The following is a 21,594-nucleotide window of genomic DNA, read 5'->3' as shown; positions in this document are numbered from 1 at the left end:
TTTGCCAGAGTCCGTTGTCATCTTTGAAAAAAGCTCTCATCTCTTCTTCTTCCCACTGTCTTCCAGGGGGTAGAATGAATCCCAGTCCTATGAATTTTTCTTCCTCAGCTAGTTTTCCAAGGGTGTTCCTCCCCCAGGTATTTACAGTGAAAATGCTTTGTCGCAGTGCTATGTGGGTTTGAGTTCTTACAGAGAAACTTGAAACTTCCCCCAGGAGTCGTCAAGGGAGGCACTGCAAGGTGCTGAAGCCTTGATTCGATGAGCGTCCTGAGAAGGTCAGGCTTGGGTTCGAGTCTGATTCTGCCTGACCAGGGAATGTGGTTGTTACCCTCTCTGACTCCTCCTCTTCCTACTGACCGGGCTAGTGGGACACTATCACCAAGATGCCTTTGAGCTCTTAAAACGTTTGGGTGTTTGGAGAAATAAAAGGCTGCACGATAGGCAGCGAGGATGATATTTCAGGTGTGGGTCTACCAGGCACCAGGAGCCGCTGCGCCCTCCTGACCCTTACCTTGTAAAGCCATCTTGGAATTGCTTAGAGAGCCCAGAAGAATAACAGACAGACCACTGGCTTCACTTATTTTCCTGCAAGATCCCCCTTTGCCATTCTCTCCCCTAGGCAGGGATTCCTCACTCTGATCAAGCTATAAACAGGCCATGCTCTCAAGGAGGACATTTTCATGGCAAGGCCAGCCCTTCTCGGGTTGACCCCACCCTTTGCAAATTCAAGTCCTAAGCCATTATCCTTGAGTCACTCAGTAACCGTAGGTGTGTTGGAAGATGCAGGAAATTCAGAGATGATCTAGGTCAGTCCTTTGAGTAGGATGGACCCACAGGGAGTTGGTAACTTCCCGGGTCCACACGACAGGTTCGTGGCCAATTGGGGCCAGAGCCTCAGGTGGAGAAGCAAGAATTCCTTGAGCCAAAGGAAGTGGGTTGCTCCCCCTTGCCTCTTTGATTTTCCTCCTGAGCTGTTCCTGGTCTGGCCATGAAGTGGCTCAGTGGTAGACACGTCTCAGGTACTACCTGCCATCGGCACAGCTTCCTGAGAACTCCGAGATCCCCTTAGTGTGGGATGTGGACCTGCCATCCGCTCCCTGCTCCAGATGAGGCTGTGTTCATCAGGGAGAAGGTGGGAGCAGGGAGAGAGGCCTCGCTCCTCTCTTTCCAGCACGTGGTGGAAACTCCTCCCAACAGTTCAGCCTGGTGCAGTCACTAATACTTAGTTCACAAAATCAAATTCATTTTTCTGATCTTGAAACAGGTCTCTTAAACTCTGTTCCTCTCCTCAGTAACAGGGTGGGGATGAGAGAGGGTGTATTTCCATTCCGCTGGGTGTCGGAGAGTAAAGGTGAGATGGTGTGGCTGGAAGCGTTTCAGACCAGGAATCAGAAAACCTGACTCGTCCACTGCTGGGTACGCTTGTTTTTTGCCACTTGACCTCTCTGGGCCTCCATCTCCTCCCAGCCAACTTACTAAGAATTGTTCTAAGAACCAAAGTGCTTCCAGGAGTATAAAAACTACTATTGGAAGATGACGTATTAGCTCATCTTGAGGGGCACAGATGTTTATTATGTGTCCCCAAGAGCAGTCCCTGCCTGTCACTGCTCTGCCATCTGGAGAAGTTGGATCACCTCACTTTTTTTTCTTTGTTGTTTTTATATTTAATTTTTTGTTTTGTTTTGGGCTGATTGTGGAATTGAGAACTTCTGTATATCCCTCATCCAGCTCCCCCTAATGTCAACATCTTAGTACAGTTTTCCGATAGTACATATTACCTTTTGTATCTGTCATTGATGTACGACTATCAGTACCAGGGAATTGACATTGGGATGATGCTGTTACTGAGGAATCTTACTCAGATTTTACCAGTTTTCCACTAATGTCTGTTTCCTGTTCGAGGATTCTCTCCAGGATCCCACCTCGCAGTTAGTTGTTATTTTATCTGAGTCTCCTATGGTCTATGGCAGTTCTGTAGTCTCTCTGTGTCTTTTATGACCTTGATTCTTTTAAAAAAATTTTTTGCTGAGGCAGATTTGCCCTGAGCTAACATCTGTTCCCAATCTTCCTCTTGTTGTATGTGAGCTGCTGCAACAGCATGGCTACTGATAGACGAGTGGTGTAGGCCCCCACCTGGGAACCGAACCTGGGCCACTGAAGCAGAGCATGCTGAACTTAACTGCTAGGCTACTGCAGCTGACCCCCATGATAACTTTTTGGAAGACTGTTGATCATTTTTTGGTCAAGTGTCCCTCAATTTGGTCTCTCTGATGCTTTCCCCCAATTGGACTGAGGTTAGGTATTTTTGGCAAGACTGACACATCACGTGCCCCCTCCTCTCTCCTGTGCATACAGGGGGTCAGCGGTCTGGCAAAACCCTTGTAAACATTGCTGACGCCAGCTTTGTGTGAGCATAAGAGTTTGTGTTCCATGGTTAGCAGTTCCTCTTGATTTCGCTATATTTGTAATACAAGCACTCCCATAGCATTATGTTGCTAGAGTTTCTCCTAATGATCTTTTTCTAAGGCGGCCAGAAAACTGCTAAGATAACTCGCTTCAAAAAAGCTTTTACTATTCAGAGGTCTTTAACAATTACTTTTTGGGGGCCAACTCTGTAGCAAGTTACCAAAATGAAGCTTCTGAAAAGGTAGTGATGGTTTTCATTGAATAGCTTCAGTTTTTGGAAGCTGTGCCTTTTTAGACTTGAATGGAAGAAGGGGCAGTCTCGCTAATTTGCATTACAAAGCCACAGTCTTGGAGCAAGCGGAGGCCGGTCTGTGAAGGAGGGGAGCGAGTGCTCAATTTTATACAAATCATTGATTTCCTAGCAGAGAGTCAAGGTTATTCCTGACATTAGTTGTAAACCACTTTCTTTTGGAATTGTGCATGGATTACTGTCTGGGCTCACAATTGATGAAACTCCTCTTGCTGCGCAGATGACAGGACGTACCACTTCCAAGCTGAAGACGAACAGGAATGTCACATGTAAGTTCTTTGCGGGTGGGATTCAGGCTGGGACTTAGCACTTGTCCTTAGGATTTAACACAGTGTCACTATGACTCTTCTAGATGGATGTCTGTGCTGCAAAACAGCAAAGAAGAAGCTTTAAACAATGCATTTAAGGGAGACGACAATACTGGAGAAAATAACATAGTCCAAGAACTGACCAAGGAGATCATCTCTGAAGTCCAGAGGATGACGGGCAATGACGTGTGTTGCGACTGCGGGGCGCCAGGTGACCCAACCCCCCCCCCCCCCCGAACTCTCTGACGTTTAAATCCCTTTCTGAGTCACAGAATCCAGTCATTGATTTTCCCTTTCACTTCCACCGCAGAGTTCAGTGCCGCTCAGCCTGAGCTCATCCCATGCCGTCACACAAATGCTTGCTGAGCTGTGTTCAGACTGTGTGGGGGGAAGGGTGGGAAGATGGCTCCTCTGGCCCTCGGAACAGGACCTCAGGAAGATGGCCTGATAGAGCTGAAAAGATTTAAATGCTTGCTGAGAAGTGAAAACTGAAGCACAGGCTGAGGTGAAATCAGGGTCATCTGGTCTTTGTATTGGCTCCAGAGGCTGCGTCTGGGCGGCTTTTCCTGGGATTTACTCCATCCTCCCTTTGTACTGCTTGGTGAAACTTCTGTAGTAACTTGAAGCCACTGTCTAGTCTGTGACCCTGGAAGAGCCGTTCACTTTGTCAGGTACCAGTTTTCCTCTATGGAAAATGAACAAACAGGTCAGGATTATTTCCAGGCCTGCTAGCTATCACATTCTATAAAATGAGATGTTTATTTCCACATTTTGATAAAGCTTGTGAGGGACTTCATCTCTAATGGACAGAGCGTATCGCTGCAGATTTTAACAACTAGTGATTTCAGAGTGTGAGGAGCTGACAGTCTTCTAATTAAGATGGAAAGGTGTTGGGGCAAGGGAGCTACAGAAGAGTGTTTTCTGAGTATTCGTAACGTGAGAGAGATCGTGGCTTGGCTAGAATTGTCAGTTACCTTTTCATTCCTCTAATTCTCTGACAATTTTTATTGAAAACAAACACAGCAAAAATAGAGTGGATAGTTGAGAAGTTCCATGAGGTTCCTGTTACCCTGAGGGCTGTGTTTGGGGGTAACTGGAGGAATTATCTCATGGGCGTCTTGACCCATTTTGGCAGCATCTTTTAAGATCTTTTTGGATCTTACCTTTTAGGGATTGATAAGTAGTGAATTGTGCTTTTTCTTAAGAAAAGATAAGGGTAGTATAGTACTTAGACTTTTAAAACATTTTTATAAAGAAATCAAAGCTATGTACGTTTTTTTAAATGCCAAGACAATATGGGTGTTGTAAAAACTTGATGTAAAGTAGTCTAAAATGTACACCTGTCCCTACCAAAAGCATGGTGCCGTCAATACCATAGAACAGATCTAGTGGCGTGAACACACAAATGCCGGGAAGTGTTTCTTAGCGTGGATAAAATTTTTTAACGTGAACTTTTTTTTTATTAAGATTATGATATTTAACAACCTTGTGAAATTTCAGTTGTACGTTATTGTTAGTCATGTTGTAAGTACACCACTTCACCCTTTGTGCCCTCCCCCCACCTCCCCTTTCCCCTGGTAACCACCGATCAGTTCTCTGTCTATATGTTTAACGTGAACTTTTTAAGAATAACTTCACAATTGTCTAGTGACCAAGGTTGCGATATTTACCTGATGTGAGTTTCTAAGGGCAACAAGCAATTCTAAAGAGAATTGTACTTATGGGCCGTGATAATGGCCATTTTATTTTGAATGCCCCATTTTCAGTAAATTCAGCATTCATCTGTCAGGCATTTCTTGAGTACCTGCTATGTGCCAAGCACATAGAAAGATATGTGCCAAGGCATAGTAGGATGCTTCAGTGAATAAGTAAACATGATTTGAAGAGAAACTCGGTGGCTGGTGCAAGCATGGGTTTGAGCCCAGATGAAGGCAAGACTGTGGTTTGGCTCTGCATCCACCTGCAGCCTCGAGCAGGGCCCTTCTCCTTTCCGAGCATTGTGAAGACACCTGCCCTGTTCACCTCCTGGGCCTCTTGTATGCAGTAAATGAGGTGTTATATGAAAGGACCTGTAATTTCTGAAGCTCTCACAATGTGAGCTGTCATTGCTGCTCCCGAAGTACTGAACACAGCATGGCATCAGCACACAGTATGTGTTCTCTGTTGTCATTATTAGCATCTTTGTGAACCTGTGGACATGTATGTTTTAAGTCTGTTCCCCTATAGAACCAGACTTTGGTGGGCCTCAGTTTTCCTCTCCTTCCCCTTTACTAGTAAGACCAGGTTGGTGATGGGTGTGTCTGTATTCAGGATGGCCCTCCAGGGACCCATGGCCACTAGAGGGCACTGTGTCCTATTTATTCTTGTGCACATGGCACCTGTCACTTAATAAATGAATGGAAGGCTGGGGAGGTGGAGGGATAGGAAGAGGAGAGAGAACAGACATGTGCGTATATGTGTATTGTGTGTAAACTAGTGGTAATCATGGATGAATGAAGGTTCTGGCTGCACCAGGTATCAAAAAAATGCTCATGCTCCAAACTCCCTGGTTAGAAATTATGCAGGAATAAAGTTCTGACCCTGGCCTACTGGCTGCAAGCTCCAACTTTCCCTGTTCTCTTTGACAGATCCTACATGGCTTTCCACCAATCTGGGCATTCTGACCTGCATCGAGTGTTCTGGAATCCACCGAGAGCTGGGGGTTCACTACTCCAGGATGCAGTCCCTGACGTTAGATGTATTGGGAACATCTGAGCTGCTGGTAATTTTCAGATCCTTGATTTTGGAATGGAACTAAATGAGATGAAAGCTAAGTTTTTATTTTGGCCTTTAAATCCATTTTGGTTTCTTGAAATTCCACTGGGCTGGTGGTGTTGATGTTTGCCAGATGGATTTGGGCAATTAGAAGCTCTTTGGTAATCCCTCCTTCTCAGCTAACTAGTACTTCAGGGCACTTCTTCTTGCAAAACTTTATTTTTAAATGAATAAAGTGAAGTGAAACTCAAAAAGGAGCGTTGAGACTAGAGTAGGATTCTGGAATAGGGTGGTGGTATGGTCTTGTTCACCCCATTCGTAGACAGATGCAGAACCTGAAGCCCAGGGACAGTAAAGGACTCATTCTCCCTGAGTCATCAGCTGATTTCTGCCACGTCTGGTCACTACCTGGCTCGAGCCTGAAGTGGACTTTTCTTCTGCCCTTACTGTCACTCTGTGGGAGAGATATTGGTCTTTGCTTTTACTGCCTTTGTTTCTAAAAAAGATCTTTCATTCTCGGTTCAGTGATAGCACATGAGCCATGCAGTATATATCGTTATTAGGAGGTTGAAGCATTTTCTGTGAAGTAACTAACTCTCAGAGTATTGAGTCTGTGGCCCCACTGAGGAACAGGGCACATCACACCGAGGTGGTACTTTGGGGCCACCTAAAATGTGAGCTTTTGTGGGCTGTTTTCAAAGTCCATGACTGCTGGTTAGAAAGCAGTGTTGGTAATTCTTTCTTGGGGTAGCCAGGCATTGGACAGTAAATATTAAGTGGATATTGATTGCCGTTGATTTTAGTGTTAAGAGCAGTAGTCTTGACAGAAAATCAATTGTTGTGGTCAATATACCTCTCAAGAGGCCGTAAATCTCATTGATGACTACTCTGGATCCAACGTGTGTGAACTTGTAATGCATTTTGAACTATCCTGTCAAATCCTTCCAGTCTTTCCGAGGAATTTCTTTATGGTCTTGAAAGACAGAGTTGGGAGAAACTAGAGTGGATTCTGGTAGCCCATTTAGTGATATCCCTGGTGACTTCAAGTTTAAAACTAAGCCACCCTCAGCGAGGCCTGAGCGGTGTGTTTTTGGTTACACACTGTGGTTATTGTTAATGTAGTGATGCACACAACCTGCCTGCGTGGTAGAGCTGTGTGTGCGCGCGTAGTAGTCTGCGTAACTGATGAGGGCGTAGATTTGAGATTCTCACAGTCTATTTTCAAAGAAACACAATTGCTTCTCACTGAGCACTGATAAACTATGGCATGTGCTATACTGCTGTACTAATTTTCTTAAAACACTGGGAAGCGTTGTGATTTATGGTGAAATAATAATTGCTTAGTTTATGCGAGGCACTTTGCAGAGCACTTTCTATGCATTAGCTCATTTGCCCCTCACTACAACCCTATGACCTTGGTATATTATCCCCATTTTACAAAGGGGGAACTGAGGCTTAGAATGTTTAAATATGCCCAAGGTTGTGTATTAAAGAGCCTGGTCTGGGGCGGTGGCCCCTTTAATGTGATTCCAGAGCTCACACCCTTAACCTTTCAGGAAGCTGGGATGTAAACTGGCCTTTGCGGTGGTCGTCTTGCCCTGTGGCAAGGTGTCACTGCTGTCCCTCCTCATCCCTGTTCCATTCCCCAACCCCAACAAACGTTTAACAGCCAACTCTCGGGGTGAAAAAAAAGCCCTGCTTTGCAGTCTCCCTATTCCCATGATATAGATACTCCCACCATGGCCAGTTTCAGGCTACCAGTGTGAATTACTGAGTGTGCAGTGGGAAAGAGATGTTTAACAGCACACCATTTATAGTAAGTTCACCATACAAATACAAGAGTCATAAGTAACTTCAAAAACATAGAGGGTAGTAAAATGTAGTAAAATAATTAGGAAGTGATGAGTGTTGAGTATTTATTACTATTGTTTTTTTCTTCCCCAAAGCCCCAGTGCATAGTTGTATATCCTAGTTATAAGTCCTTCTAGTTCTTCTGTGTGGGACATTGCCACAGCATGGCCTGATGAGTCGTGTATAGGTCCGTGCACAGGATCCAAACCAGCAAACCCTGGGCCGCCAAAGCAGATCACGCAAATTTAACCACTTGGCCATGGGGCCAGCCCCTATTACTGTTTTTAATATAATTTATTTAATTATGATTTTATATGATGTAATTTTAATAATGGCCATGTGAGCATTTAATAATGGCTCTAGTGATCTGGTAGGAGCCTGACTCCAACACGTCTGTTACACCTGCTTAAATGTGTCTCAAAAATTTAACTGACGATGTTCATGAGCTTCTGTTGCCTACCAAAGAGGAAAACACCAAAGAAGGCTGAAAGGAATACGTTTCCATTTTGATGAAAAGATGAGGTGGCTCTGATCCCTGGCTTAGATCTTGGTTTCTGTCTCCCAGAGCTTCTGTCTGTATATTCTCATAGGAGAGTAAAGTTTGGCCAACTCGCAACCATTATGGAGATATCAGGCAGAGCCCTCCCAGTCAGCGTCTGCAGATCTTTCAATGTCTGGTCTCTGCTGTAGTTTTCAAGTCTCCCTATCTAAGTCTTTTCCTGGGTGGTTATCAGAAAAACAAAGGGCAGGAGGCCATGAATCATGTGGATTTATTTCCACCCTCTGCTTGTCCCTGAACTCTGCCTGTCTGGTTGCTCACAGGAGGCAGACATCCATCTCCCCACTTCTCAACCCCACCCCATTACTGTGTGCCAGGGCTGCGGGTATGACATTGTGTCCCAAACCCTTATTCCTCAGCCATTAAGTTAGGCAACAGATGGAGAGTACGTGTCAGGTGTGAGTATTCATTTGTAAAGCATAGGAATTTCAGACCTTTTCAAAGCACCTAGTTATTTTATTTTGCTTAGACAGATGCCTGAACAAAGGATTTTCTGAAGGCTTGATACGCACACACACACACACACACACACACACACACCCTCCCCCACTTTCTTTCTCTCCCTCTCTCTGTGCGTGTGTATTTAGAATTATGTCTGGCATGTAGTAAAAACTGTAAAATATTAGCTATCATTATTATCTCCTCCTCCAAGATGACTTTAACAAAATCCTTTCAGAAGAATGATCCATGTGTCCTAATGTGTGAATCCACAGGAAAGTTCTCTCTGATTGTCTGCTCCATTTATGAACCTTTCAGATTCATAGGGCAGTGATGTCAGCGTCTTTGGCTGATTTGTTCATTATCGTATGTTTTCTTGTGCAGCAAATGTTAACTAGACTCTTAGTACCCTATTAAAGAAGTAAGAGGGTGAACTGGAAAGTAACTTTCCAGCATCTCTGTGGGTGCAGCCTGGACAAAGGTGTTTTACGGGAGTGGTGTTTCTCTGTCTTCAGGTAGGTCAGTAATAGAGCCCCCATCTCAGGGTGATGTGCTGTGACAGGAAAGGGATTTTTAAATGACAGAGACAGCAGATCCATGAGTAGGAATTTTCATTCTCTGGCTGGCATTGTGTTCCTAAATAAACAGAAGCTCACCCCATAAAATGTCACTGCTGTCCTCCCATATGGTCTCACCATATTCCTCATGATAAAAGTCTTTTGCTTAATTCTGTAAATCATTTTCTGGCCTCGAGTTTGCAAACACTCTCCCTGGATGATGTGCTGTGGCACTTTGACCATTTCTTTTTAAATTTGTTTTTCTTTCAAAGCATGCTTGATTTCCATGTTAATTGACTGGGTGTCAGCCGCATTCATGAAGGTGGCTGGTTAGTAGTAATCTTTCTTCTCTTTACCTGCTTTTAGACACCCTTATTCCTCAGCGGAAAGAAGCTGGGGTCACTGAAGTATTAATTAGATTAGTCCTGGGCAGTCGCGCCACCTTCACTATGTTAGCATGCACCAGCTTAATATTTTCAATTTTAAAGCAATCTGCTTTCAGAAAACCTCCTGCTAAGCATAGATTTTTTATGTATTAAAGGTGTGCCGTGCTCTGTAAGCCTTCCACCCTTGTGGGATCTGAGGGGGCCCAATAAAGAACAAACCATTTCCCTACACAAATTTGGAGCTGATTGAGAGTTCAAAAGTCTGGTTTGTTATTGGAAGAAGCTGAATTGGTTGACACATGTGGTGGTTCACCCGTGTGGTGACAGTGTGCCAGCCTGCCGAGTGCTCACCCCCCGGGCACGGGCAGCAGGAGCAGACTGACCCTAGCGCTGTGTCCTGTAGGCACCTATTTTTCTCCTGAGCTCCACAGTCAGGGAAATGGTTTCCCTCACGTGCCCACTCCTCTCTTAGGGGTGTGTAAATTCGGAGAAGAATGTCACAGTAATTGATGTCCCTCTACCTGGAAACCTGAAAATACGGGACAGGAGATTTCCCCCATCCTCACTCCAGACTCTAAAAGCAATTTCTAGAGAAAATCGAAGGCCTCTTTCTGGCTCAGAGGACCCTGCACAGGGTGGTGCTAAGGGTCTCAGAAACGTGCAGTTCCTGGCCCCTGTCCTCGGGCTTCCATGCAGCGAGGGGTTGTATGCAGAGTGAGGGTGCTCAGAGGTCGTCTTGACCAGGTCACTGCTCTGCTGCCGCCCCGACCCTCCGTTCTCGTAGTGCTCAGTGCACACCTCTTTTCCAGCCTCATCACGGTGCGTTTCTTTTCCTTTTTTTGTTTTTTTTTAAGATTGGCACCTGAGCTAACTTTTGTTGCCAACTTTTTCTTCTCCGCAAAGCCTCCCAGTACATAGTTGTGTATTCTAGTTGTGGATCCCTCTAGTTGTGGATCCCTCTAGTTGTGGCATGTGGGACGCCGCCTCAGCACGGCCTGACGAGCACTGCCATGTCCGTGCCCAGGATCCGAACCTGTGAAACCCTGGGCCACCGAAGTGGAGTGCGTGAACTTAACCACTCGTCCACGGGGCCAGCCCTTATTTCTTTTCTTTTTAATTATCCTCTGTCTCGCGAGACTGACCTCCCTTTGAGCAGCATCATTTCTCATGCCCAGGGCCCAGCACACTTGCAGGCTCAGCGTGCATGTGTGGACTCACCTGGGGCTGGGGTTCCCTTCTCTGAGTGGTGCAGTACCTAAGTACCCTGACCCTCCTCCATCTGACCTGGCCTTGCATCTGCCTTGGCGCAGCCCTGAGTCCTGGGTGGTGGTCTCTGTGTGGGGGCTGCTTAGCATCAGCCTTCCTGCTTCCTGGGCTCCTGCCCTCTTGGCCTGCTGGGGCCCCCGTTTTCTTCACATGACCGTGCAGCCTCCATCTGCAGTTGCTTTGCTTTTGTTGATGATTCCAGAGGGGTTCTCTGCAGGCTGAAAGATTCACTGGAACTTGGCAAAACTGTGAGGTGGTGCGTTTCTCTGTGTTGGACGAGTGTGACGCATGGATGTGGTGGCTCCCTGGACCAGCTGTCCCCTAGTAAACCAGCCAAGTCCAAGCAGAAGGGAAGCAGCTTTCTGATTTCCCAGGGAATTCTCCTCCTCACGTTCTCTCCCATCTGCTTACCACAGACCAGGAGGCATCAGGGCCCCTTGCTCACAGAGGGGGAGCTGTGGCTTGTTCTGTCACTCACCTTCTAAAAACGGTTGTGCTTGGCTAGGTGACAGTGTCCATGATATTGAAAGAAATCCGAAGATATCCTTAGCTGGCATTGGCTCCACAGTACATCAGCCCCTGTCACCTGATGTGCTGTACCACCCTGACCATCAGCCTTGTCTCTAGGGAAACTGCAGTGGGGCACCTAGGGTTTTGCCACCTGACATTGGCTTGAGGCCACCGGGCCAGGACTGAGGACTGAGACAGAGTAGGTTAGTCTTGGTGCTTTGGGCCAGCTAGGAAGCTTTGTTCATTTGTCAAGGACAAGGTAAAATCAGGAAAGCTCATCGCCCGATTATTAAGCTGTCCCCCATGTTTCTTTCATCCTTTGGCATCCCTCACGATACCCTTTCACTATTTTACGTTACTTGCCACCAGGAAGTCCGACCTTCTCTAACCCAGATCCCTGTGGTGGTTCCTTCAGCCACTTCCCCCTGGAGAGAGGAGAGGCCATTCAGGCAGCAGCCTTGTCTCTCAGGACATCCCCGTAAGCCTTTGTCCGAGTAATTCATTGAGAGTTAATATCAGAACTGTCGCTTCTCCCCATTGCATCGTTTCCAACGTGGAAATGAAGTATCTGTTCTCGCAAAGCACAGTGCGAGGTGCTCCCCTTCGGTTTTCTTTGTCTCATTAAACACGGAAGAATCGGATCTGGAAACCGGTCTGTTGCGTGCTGAGCCGAGGGCTGGGAGTGAGGAGTGAATCCCTGCTCCTGAGCGACTCCCAGTGCGTCCGTGTTCATGCCTCTGTTCAGAAGGATGCCAGCTGTCGTACTGTCAGGGTAGCCTGGGTGAGACAAACTGTGACGTTTATCTCAGTATTTGCTGCCTGGTGTTCAGTAAGCATTAATTAAAATGTGTTAATTTTTAACAAGTCAGAAGGTTGATTGGCAAGTGAGGACCTCACATTGGAACAAATACATTACATTTTTAGTGCTACAGTTTATTGAATGCTTTCACCTAAGTTGTCCCATTTTATCATGATTACAACCCAGTGAGGTGGATATTGTCCCCATTTTACTGATAAAAAAATCGAACTGTAAACTGACTTGCCTGTGGTCACAAAGCCAGTAAATAGAACCAGGATTTGAACTAGAATCTTGGCTTCCCGGGTTGGGAGCTACCTCCTCACTGGCGTAAATAAAGGTTTCGAGGCCCATGGCAGTCGGAGCACAGGGTTTTTGTGGGGGTAGGTAAGGATGGATACTCACATTGGACCAAGTTACTGCTTCTCCCCGTCCGTCTGTCCAGGCATCCTATCTGGGGGACGTTTTATGACCACGCTCCTCTGTAATAGGCCTGCTGCTGCTTCTCGTTTTATGGGTACCTTGGGGGTTTGGGCTTTGTCTGTCTTCATTAAAGGCAAACCACTTTATTGCTCTATTTCTTAGTGGCCGTTAAATAAATCATCAGATGTCTGAGTACTGTGAGGCAGTGGAATGTATTAATAATTGAGTACCCTGAAATAGGCTTTTGTTTTTGCAGCTTGCCAAGAATATTGGGAATGCAGGCTTTAATGAGATCATGGAGTGTTGCCTTCCAGCTGAGGACTCGGTCAAACCCAGCCCAGGCAGCGACATGTAAGTATGGGACTGGCCATTCCTGCTTCCAAGGTTGGTGGTGTTAACCTGAGCCCCGAGAGGCAGGGGATGACGAGTTTGGGGTATGTCAGTTGTTGCTTCTTTAGGGAATATGTCAGCCTAAGTTGTTTTCTTCTTAAGTCACTTTAACCTTTTTGGGTTTCCAAATGGAAATTTGGTGTGGCTGTTTTTCTTAGGAAGAGGCCACAGGAAAGCCCATTAGCCGGCACTGTGTATGTGAGGGCGGTGTGGGGAGTGTCGCCCTCTGCTGGTGGTGTGTGGGTGCACCCTTGCCTCTCTGCCTCTGCCTCTGCCGTTGACCCTCTGTCACTCTCCCACCTTAGTTCTTTCCGCATAACTTCTGAGCCACTGGGAGGGTTAGTTGTCATAGATACATCATTATGTATCATTCTCTTTCCCACTGTCCTTGCAAATGTGGAGTGTGTTGTTTCCTTCAAAAAAATTTTTTTGTTTTCATTTTACTGTTGACACAAAACCTGATTGAGAAGCTTTTGTGCCTCATCATGCATCCAGCTGGCCCACTGAGGCAGAGCTTGCTACAGGGGGTTTTCCTGCCAGTCTTACCAAACAAAGCATAAATCACCAGGTCACACTGGGCCTTCAGAGAGGTGGGTGGGAGACCAACTGGTCAGGGCAGTTCCTGGCTGCCCACTTTCGACTTCAGCCCTGGTGGGCGGCCGGTCTGCCTGCAGGAGGGCTGGGAGTGGTTTACCCACTAGAGTGTGACACAAAGTGAGCAGACAGAAGGAAGGGAGAGAGGGGGTCCCAGGTCAGTTAAAAGAAACAGCACGTGCATTTGAGTGGTGAGTCTGGACCAAAGTGTTCTGGCAGGTGAGGGAAAGTGAGAAATGTGTGATGAGAGAGAATAGAAAAACTTCTTTACAGAGACAGCATTTTCTTTGGAATAAGCCTGAGATAGAATTGATGGTACCAGTTCTCCTAAAGGACACTGGGAACAGTGAACAATGGCTTTATGAGTGGTTTTACTCTTAAGTAGGTGGTAGTTTATGGGCCCTTTGCAGGAGCAGAGAATTTAGATTTTTCTGACCGTTTTGTGGGGGCATGTCTTTGGGAAGACGAAGTTGCAGGCCTGTGTTCTTTTGCTCGGGTAAGGTAACTCAATACAGGAAGGGAGCTTAGACAGCTAAAAGAACGACAGGCACCGTGTGGATTCGACACCCTCTCGGGTATCAGCTGTCTGAGGTGAGCCTTCGATTGGTGTTGATTAGAGTCGGTTCATGTTTGAGTCGTGTAGCGGATTTTTGTGGTGTAGCATTTCCTCGAGATTGGATAATGTGTGATTCTTCATACCAGGCATGAGGCTTACAGAGTTATTATCCTCTCTTGATGAAGATCTGAGTTCCAGATCTATATTCTCACCCAGACCCGGAGAGGCAGTATGGGACATAGAAATTCCAGTCCTTACCCGATCATGGGACCTGGGCAGGTTCATGAACCTCTCTGAGCTTTTTTCCTTTAAGATAACCAGGGAGACAGCACACCCACCTCACAGTCATTGGACGTCAGTGGGATGGTGAGTAGAGCGTGTGGTGCTTAGATGGTGTCAGCCACTCTGCTTAGTCACTGTGGGTGTGGGCAGCAGAGGCAACATAAGTGCCATGCACCGATTCCACATCCCCTGAAAAATTTGGGTCCTCTCAAGTTAGGTTTTGGTTGGAGAGTTACAGGGAAAACTGACTCTTCCTGGGATAGCTAGAAGATCCTGTTTAGTAAAGGAGGTTTTTTTGGTCCAGAATGACATGTTTGTTTACTGTTTAATTGACACCTGCTCTCACAGTGAAGGTACCAGTCTCCTGAGAAGCTGTAATACTGATCAATTTTGAACACAGCATGTGATAAATAATTTCTTCCAAGTACCAGCGGTGCTTTATAAGAGTAGAAAATTAGTTTATTTTGGGGCTAGATGATTCTAAAAAGATGAATTCTGTCTGCTTGGAATCCTTCAATATAAATGTTCTCTCTGTATTGAGACCCATCCCCACCAACCGTGGCACAAATGAAAAGGAAGTTTATACTCCTTTCTTTTTTTTCAAAATGAGGGCCAGTGATCAATGCAATGGCAAAATGCCACCTACTGTCATACCTCCTTAGTTGAAATTAATTGCTGGTCTCTCTGTGCTTCTGTAGCATTTGGCTCTATTTTAAAGCATTTCATCCCATTTTATATTTATACCTACGTATTTACATGTATTTTTTTGATAAATTGCTTCTTACTCATTTTTGAATTTCCCACCACAATATGTTGCTTATGATGGGAAATACATATTTAATAAGTCAACAATTCAAGATAAAATCCCAGCTCTGTGCCTACTTAAATAAGCTAATATTTGACTTCCTGATGAAAAGGAATGTACTTTTCTGGCTTTATCTCGGAACAACACACCATCTACAGATTAAATCTGTTGAAAGGGAAGCCAAAGACCCTCTGGTGGCCTGTGAATCCCCAGATGGATTCTGGAGGTGTTGGGAAATATAAATAGGTGGGAAGGGGGAAGCAGCCAGATTGTGTCTGCTTACAGAGGCCAGAGCTGTTTCTCTTCTATGACTTGGGACCCTTCAACATGCCCTCTCCTTCAGAAGTACAAGAAGCCCCACCTTCTGAACACATGCCAAATGTATCCTTATATTAAGTTCATTGCTTTTCTCTAAAATCCTGCGCCTTTTAAAATAAAGGGTGGGGCTTACACTGGCAGTAAATGTCCCTCATGAAGCCGTGGGGCACGGTGTTATGTAAAACAGATCTGTGCTCTGTGCCCATGCATGTTAAGGACAACCTTCAGGGGACCCAAAGCCGTGTACAGACGAACAATACATTGAAAAGATAAACTGGATCCTTTACTTATCTCTAGCTCCTTCCTGGGGACGTCACAGTGATGATTGATTGTCCCACAGTGATTGTGGAAACTGCCTAAAACTTGGTAGCTGTCTAGTCCGGTCACCCATTGTGAGACCTGTACAGTTTAAATCATTAGACAGGTTGTCAGATAGGCGTCGTCAAGCCACATAGTCACTGAGCAGTTCCCTGAGCATCACGCTATGGGAGGCGGTCCTGCGAGGAGAACCTAGACCAGTAACATGGGGTCTGCCCTCAGGGAGCTTGCCAGCTATTTGAGGGAACAAAATTTAATGTCACCTTGATGGACTTCAGTTTACTTCTCTGTAAGGTAGAGATAGAAAAAAGTTCATAGCATTGTCGTGAGGATCAAATGAGACAGCTTATCTCAACTCGACTTGTAAGCCCACAGGAGCTGTACCTGTATGAGGGAGTGCGTGGAAAAAGTCGATCATCGCAGTTCATGCAGAGTCTGTGTTCTATAAACACCCGGGCGGTGGATTTATTCGGTAAGGTAGTCAGTAGTGGTGTTTCTTTCTGGGGGCTTGGAGTTGACCTGCCCACTCCTGAACCCTGTGCACTTCTGCCAGGACTCCCATGATGTTGACGTAAGGGGCTTGGTGACTGACCAGCAGTCAAAGCAGACGCCGGAGGCATGGCCTTGGTGGCAGGGTGGAACAAGAAGTGACAGGGCTGAAAGGAGCTGGCCAGGTTCCCCTTGTCCTGGGCCACTGTTCGCCCCTCCTCGTTCCGCGCCATTACAGTAATTATAGCTGGTGTTTCCAGAACGTGGTGCTCAGTGCTTAAGTGTGCTACCTCATTTAATCCTGCCACAGCTTTGTGAGTGGGTGTTGTCATGATAAGGAGGCCAGTGCTCACAGAGGTCGAGTAGCTGGCCCAAAGTCGCCCAGATGGGACTTGTGGAGCCATCTGACCGAGGGTCCAGGCTCTGAATGGCCCTGTACCCTCTCAGAGCCGACCACCAGCCCGTGGGGGATTCAGGACCTTCCTTTTCATTCAGCCTGCCCTCCCCTGCCCGAACATTAGAAATTTCAGTGCATTTCACACTTTCCAGAAAGCGTGGGCAAGAGAAACCAAGGGGATCAATCCTATCGTGTCACTCTCCCTACATCTCTGGTAGGTCTATTGGCTAAAATTAAGTTCACACTCAACCCTCTGTCCCCTCACACCCCCCTTGCCCTGGGCAACTGCTGATCTACTTTCTGTCTCTACAGATTTGCCTGTTGCAGACATTTCCTATTAATGGAATCATACAATCTGTGGCCTTTTGTATCTGGCTTCTTTTCACTGAGCATAACGTTTTCAAGGTTCATCCACGTTGTAGCATGAATCTGTATTTCATCCCCTTTTATGGCTGAATAATACTCCATTGTATGGATAGACAACATTGCTTATCCAGTCATCAGCTGACGGGTATTGGGGTTGTTCCTTGTCGTTTCTGATTTGATCGTCAAAGATAATTTAGCATTTACTGTGTCTCTCAAAAATCTTGCTTATGTTTTTTATTGCTGCTGCTGCTGTTTAGGACCTTGGAGTAAAATGCTGAGAGGCGTCTTGACCAGGAGCTACTATTTTTCTTGCTTTCTTTTAAGTCCATCAGCACTATTTAAGGTCCTAAGGAGCTACCGTGTTCTCAGCAGATATGTCAACTCATGTACTTCTCACAGTTCCATGAGGATGTCTTGTTCTCATTTTCACAAATAAGACTACTTGAGGCCTAAAGAGATGAAATGCTTGTCTGATGCATCAGTCTGTAGTGGGGGTAGGACTTGAACCAGGCCAGTCTCTGGCTGCCCTGGAGCTGCTGCCCCTCCATGCTTCCTGGAGAGGAGGGGGCGTCTATAAACACAGTGTCATGGGAAGGCTGGAAAATAGACCATGGGGAAGATTGACATTTGTTTTGGTTCATCAGATGTGTTGTGAGTCCCTTTTCTGCCAGGCATGGTACCCATGAAAGAGAAGATGTAGACTTCCTCCAGCCCCACTGGGCAGGCGGGCAGGTAGGCCAATAGAGAGAGCGTTGTGACAGAGGTCAGGCCAGGAGGTCTGGAGGTGGCCCATGAAGGATGTTGAAGGCATGTGGATTACCTAGGAGAGAAGGTGGAGAGGGATCTGGGTGAGCAGAGGCAGGGAGATACGCAGAAGGTGGTGAGGGAAATGGCTTGGTGAGGCTGGAGCACAGAGCTTCAGGAGGCCGAGTGGAGAGACGAGGCCAGAGTGGCAGGGGCTGAGTGAGGCGTGCACCTGGCCCTGGGAACCTGGGTGAGGCCCCGGGACTCCTGCTCTGGACCTTGCTGCCTCTTGTGTCGGAAACTAGAGGAGTTCACGGCTTACTGAAAGTGCCCGAGGCCCAGCAGTGAATGCGGGAGCTGCAGTGGAGCCACAAGGCGCTGCTTCCCCACCATGTTTTCCTGCCGGTGCTTCCTACAAGGAGGGTGGGGGCAGGAGTTTTTAAAAGTTGTTGCAGATGAATGGATGTTGGCTATATTTGAATAGAGGCCCTTAATCATTTACAAGGCAATTATGTGTGATTTCAGGAATGCAAGAAAGGACTACATCACTGCCAAGTACATTGAGAGGAAATATGCAAGGAAAAAACACGCGGATAACACGGCAAAACTCCACAGCCTTTGTGAAGCCGTCAAAACAAGAGATATTTTTGGATTACTCCAAGCATACGCTGATGGTGTGGATCTTACGGAAAAAATCCCACTGGCCAATGGACATGTAAGAGTGTGGCTTGCTACTTTTAAAAAAAGAAAAGAAAGAGGGGGAAAACGTGGCAAAGCAATGTAATCAGAAATGCTGACATGTAACTCTGAAAGGATACAGCGCTGAGTTCTGGGGGAAGAAATTGGTGGTTTATTCTTAAACCAGAAATGTAATGCTGGCCCTGGAAAGAAAGCCCACCCGGGTGAGGGAGCATCTTCCCAGAGGCCCTGGCACTTGAGAGAAGCACTGTTGTCTGTGAGCAGCCGTGAACGGCGTTAGCGCCTCCTGGGCATGCCGGGAGCTGGCAGCCAGGCCTCAGCAGCAGCTCCCGAGGCCACGTGGCGAGGGGAGCTCTGATGGCCTGGGGCACCGCTCCCCAAGCTCTCCTCTCTGAGGGAACGCGAGTGGGAGAGACATCCCCCAATTTTCTGAGCGAACTTTGTCGAGAGTGTAGGGTCTCAAGTGGGATGGGGACTTGCTACCAGGATCCGGGCCACAGGAAACCACCAGTGTCACAGGTTGGTGTGTGTCCTAATTCTCTTCCATGCGTGTCCTTGTGGACACATGCTCACACCTCCTTGAAACCTCCTTACCCTCAGCATAAAGACACATGCAGCTGCAGGTCACCCCTCAGCAACTGGGCACATTATATGGAGACTTACTGTTCAGTGGTTGAGGCTGAGAGAGAGAACTCAAGTCAAGGGGGTCCAGGGCAGTGCTTTGCTCTGAGCTATGGCACAGCCAGAGGACAGGGGAGTGGCCCTGGCTGACCAAGCGAGCAGGGCAGGTAGAATGGGCAGTGCCCCTCTCAGCCCCATCTTCCCCATTCTGTGGATATTTCCTTCACCTCCAGCTCTCTCACCCACCCTCCTGCCTGAAACAACCCCCATTTGGTCTCTCCCTCTCCTGCCAAAACTTACTTTCAGAAAAGGCAGTGGTACTCATGGACCCCTAGTATGAATTAAAGACTGTCTGGATATTGGCATTGATAGCCTTATCTGTAAGTATAGAATGAAAAACTTTAACCCTGTTTGAAAAATATACATTTATATTTATTCAGGGATCAGGTATAAGAGGATTAAGGTACAGCAAGCCCAGGGAACCTTCCCATAGTTTTTGAACTGAGAGCCCTGCCTACAGGCAACCGCTCACGTCATTGACGCAGGGACAGAAAGATTGAGAGGACTTGAAAGGAAACCTCTGAGTTTCTCCTTATTTCCCATGGAGTAAGGAGGAGTATGCCCAGGCTCTACACGGTAGCTTCCCATGGGCAGAGTTTGCCATGGAGTTTAAAGGGACACTATATATCTTAATGATAAGTTTTTTAAAGAAATGATAAAAAAGGCTTTTGGAAGAGAGATTCACAATTTCACTCACGTTGGACACAAAATTGAATGCTCCCCGTGGAATTCTGGAATGTCTCTGTTTGGTCTTCAGGAGCCAGATGAAACAGCCCTGCATCTTGCAGTCAGATCCGTAGACCGGACTTCTCTTCACATTGTAGACTTTTTAGTTCAGAACAGGTAGGTGTTCTAAAATTAGGGGAGTGTTTCATTTTGTTCCATTATGTTTCTGAGGAAGGACTCAGGTGCTGCCTCATTGCTTCAGTTGTGTGGCCAAGACGGTGGAATTTTCCCAGGTCTAAACATGAATTGTGCGACAGGAAGAGTGCTGCCAGGTGTGGGGGGTGAGGGGGGTTCCAAGGCAATCCCAGAGAGTCCTGGAGTGTGAGGAATGACAGCCCTCGTGGTATCTGTGAGATCCAGCTCCTAGTCTCTGGTGCTCAGGGAGACACCAAGTCGGTATGTCTGCTGAATTCCATGCCCCTGGAAAGCAGACTGTCTGTGGCCCCCACAACCTCCCTCTGTGGCCAGGGCCATCCCTGGGCTTGTCCTGTGAGTGGGTGTCCCACAAGACCCAGTGAGTGTGTCCCAAGCCGTGGGTGGAGGAGGAGGCACGTGAAGACCCACTCGTTCGTCTCTGGTCTAAGCCAAGATTGTAAACCACACTGCCGGGTTGTGGGCATTTTGTTTGGCTTGAAAAGTTTTTATGTTTAGTTAGAAGTTGCTTTTAGAGAGCACGTGGGTGTGCAGCACACCCAGCCCAGGAGCCCCGTTGCTGGGTGCTTTCTGTGACCTGCCTGGCAGCAGAAGGCCAGACTTGCAGACCCGTCGAGGTGTATCCTGACCCCTAATCATGGTTTGGGGGTGTGTACTGGAGGGGGAGGTGCTGGTTAAAAGCCACTGATAGTGCTCCAAATGGAAGGGGAAATTCCACAGTGCAAAGGCAAGGGGATATTTTGCATTTCTGCCTTTCCCTGCCATTCCTGGGGGAGGAGTGAAGAAATGGCCAGAGGTGGAGGAGCTTGGGGCTGGTCAGCTCATTCCACAGGAGCTGGGGGTTTGCTGCACTCGCAGTGGAAGCCGCTCAGACGACCCTGCCCTCTGCTGGAGCCTGGAGGACCACCCAGCGCCTCAAGCGTAACGGGGGCACAGTGAACGTTTGATTAAAAGGCTGAACAACGCCACCTCCTTCAGTGTAAATTCTCCGTGGGCAGGAGAAGGAAAGGCCTAGTTCCTTCCAGCATGGAGGGAGGACAGCAGAAGGAGAGGAGAGATCAGAAAATGAGGCCCCTTTTTAGGTTGAAAGTGTAGCTGGTTCTGTCCTGATGGGAGCAGTGGGTATCACCTTCTGGTGGTCACTCTCCTGTACCCACTTGTCTGTCCAGGCAGCACAAAGTCCCACTGTCCCTCCTCCTCAGAGGGGGACAGTGAACCTGTGGCCACAGGTTCAGGGCTGGCTCCACCAGTAGGTTGCATGGAGTGTCCCCTGCTGAGGAGCACAGGTGCCTGTGGGATAAGCTGGCCTTGTTTTACATTGGAAGACAGTCTCTGCACGATTCTCCCTTGGGCTGTTTGCAGGGCAGTCGGGAGTGAGCAGGCTCGGAGGAGCTTTGGGACTCTGCACTTTGGAAAAGTGGCTTTTCCCCTTTCTGGCAAGAGTGTCAATAATATGATGAAAAAAGCTCACCTCTGTCCTTCTGTGGGACAGGAAGGGCAAGGCACACAGGG

The 21,594-nt window shown here is 47.2% G+C and overlaps 1 protein-coding gene across 11 annotated transcripts in view; it reads left to right on the top strand.

Annotated features, from left to right (window-relative positions):
* ASAP2 (ArfGAP with SH3 domain, ankyrin repeat and PH domain 2) overlaps nt 1-21,594 on the top strand; it is a 177,033-nt gene that overhangs the window by 133,966 nt on the left and 21,473 nt on the right. For all 11 annotated transcript variants that reach the window (XM_070573282.1, XM_070573281.1, XM_070573280.1 and 8 more), the window contains 6 exons: nt 2,937-2,985; nt 3,069-3,235; nt 5,652-5,785; nt 12,821-12,915; nt 18,349-18,538; nt 19,961-20,046. In XM_070573282.1, coding sequence (XP_070429383.1) covers nt 2,937-2,985; nt 3,069-3,235; nt 5,652-5,785; nt 12,821-12,915; nt 18,349-18,538; nt 19,961-20,046 — 721 coding nt within the window. The remainder of the gene's footprint in view (nt 1-2,936; nt 2,986-3,068; nt 3,236-5,651; nt 5,786-12,820; nt 12,916-18,348; nt 18,539-19,960; nt 20,047-21,594) is intronic.

The sequence above is a fragment of the Equus przewalskii genome, chromosome 14 (assembly GCF_037783145.1).
Source record: "Equus przewalskii isolate Varuska chromosome 14, EquPr2, whole genome shotgun sequence".
Lineage (NCBI taxonomy): Eukaryota > Metazoa > Chordata > Mammalia > Perissodactyla > Equidae > Equus > Equus przewalskii.
The sequence above is the reverse complement of the archived record's forward strand: the minus strand, read 5'-3'. Positions and strand labels throughout refer to the sequence as shown.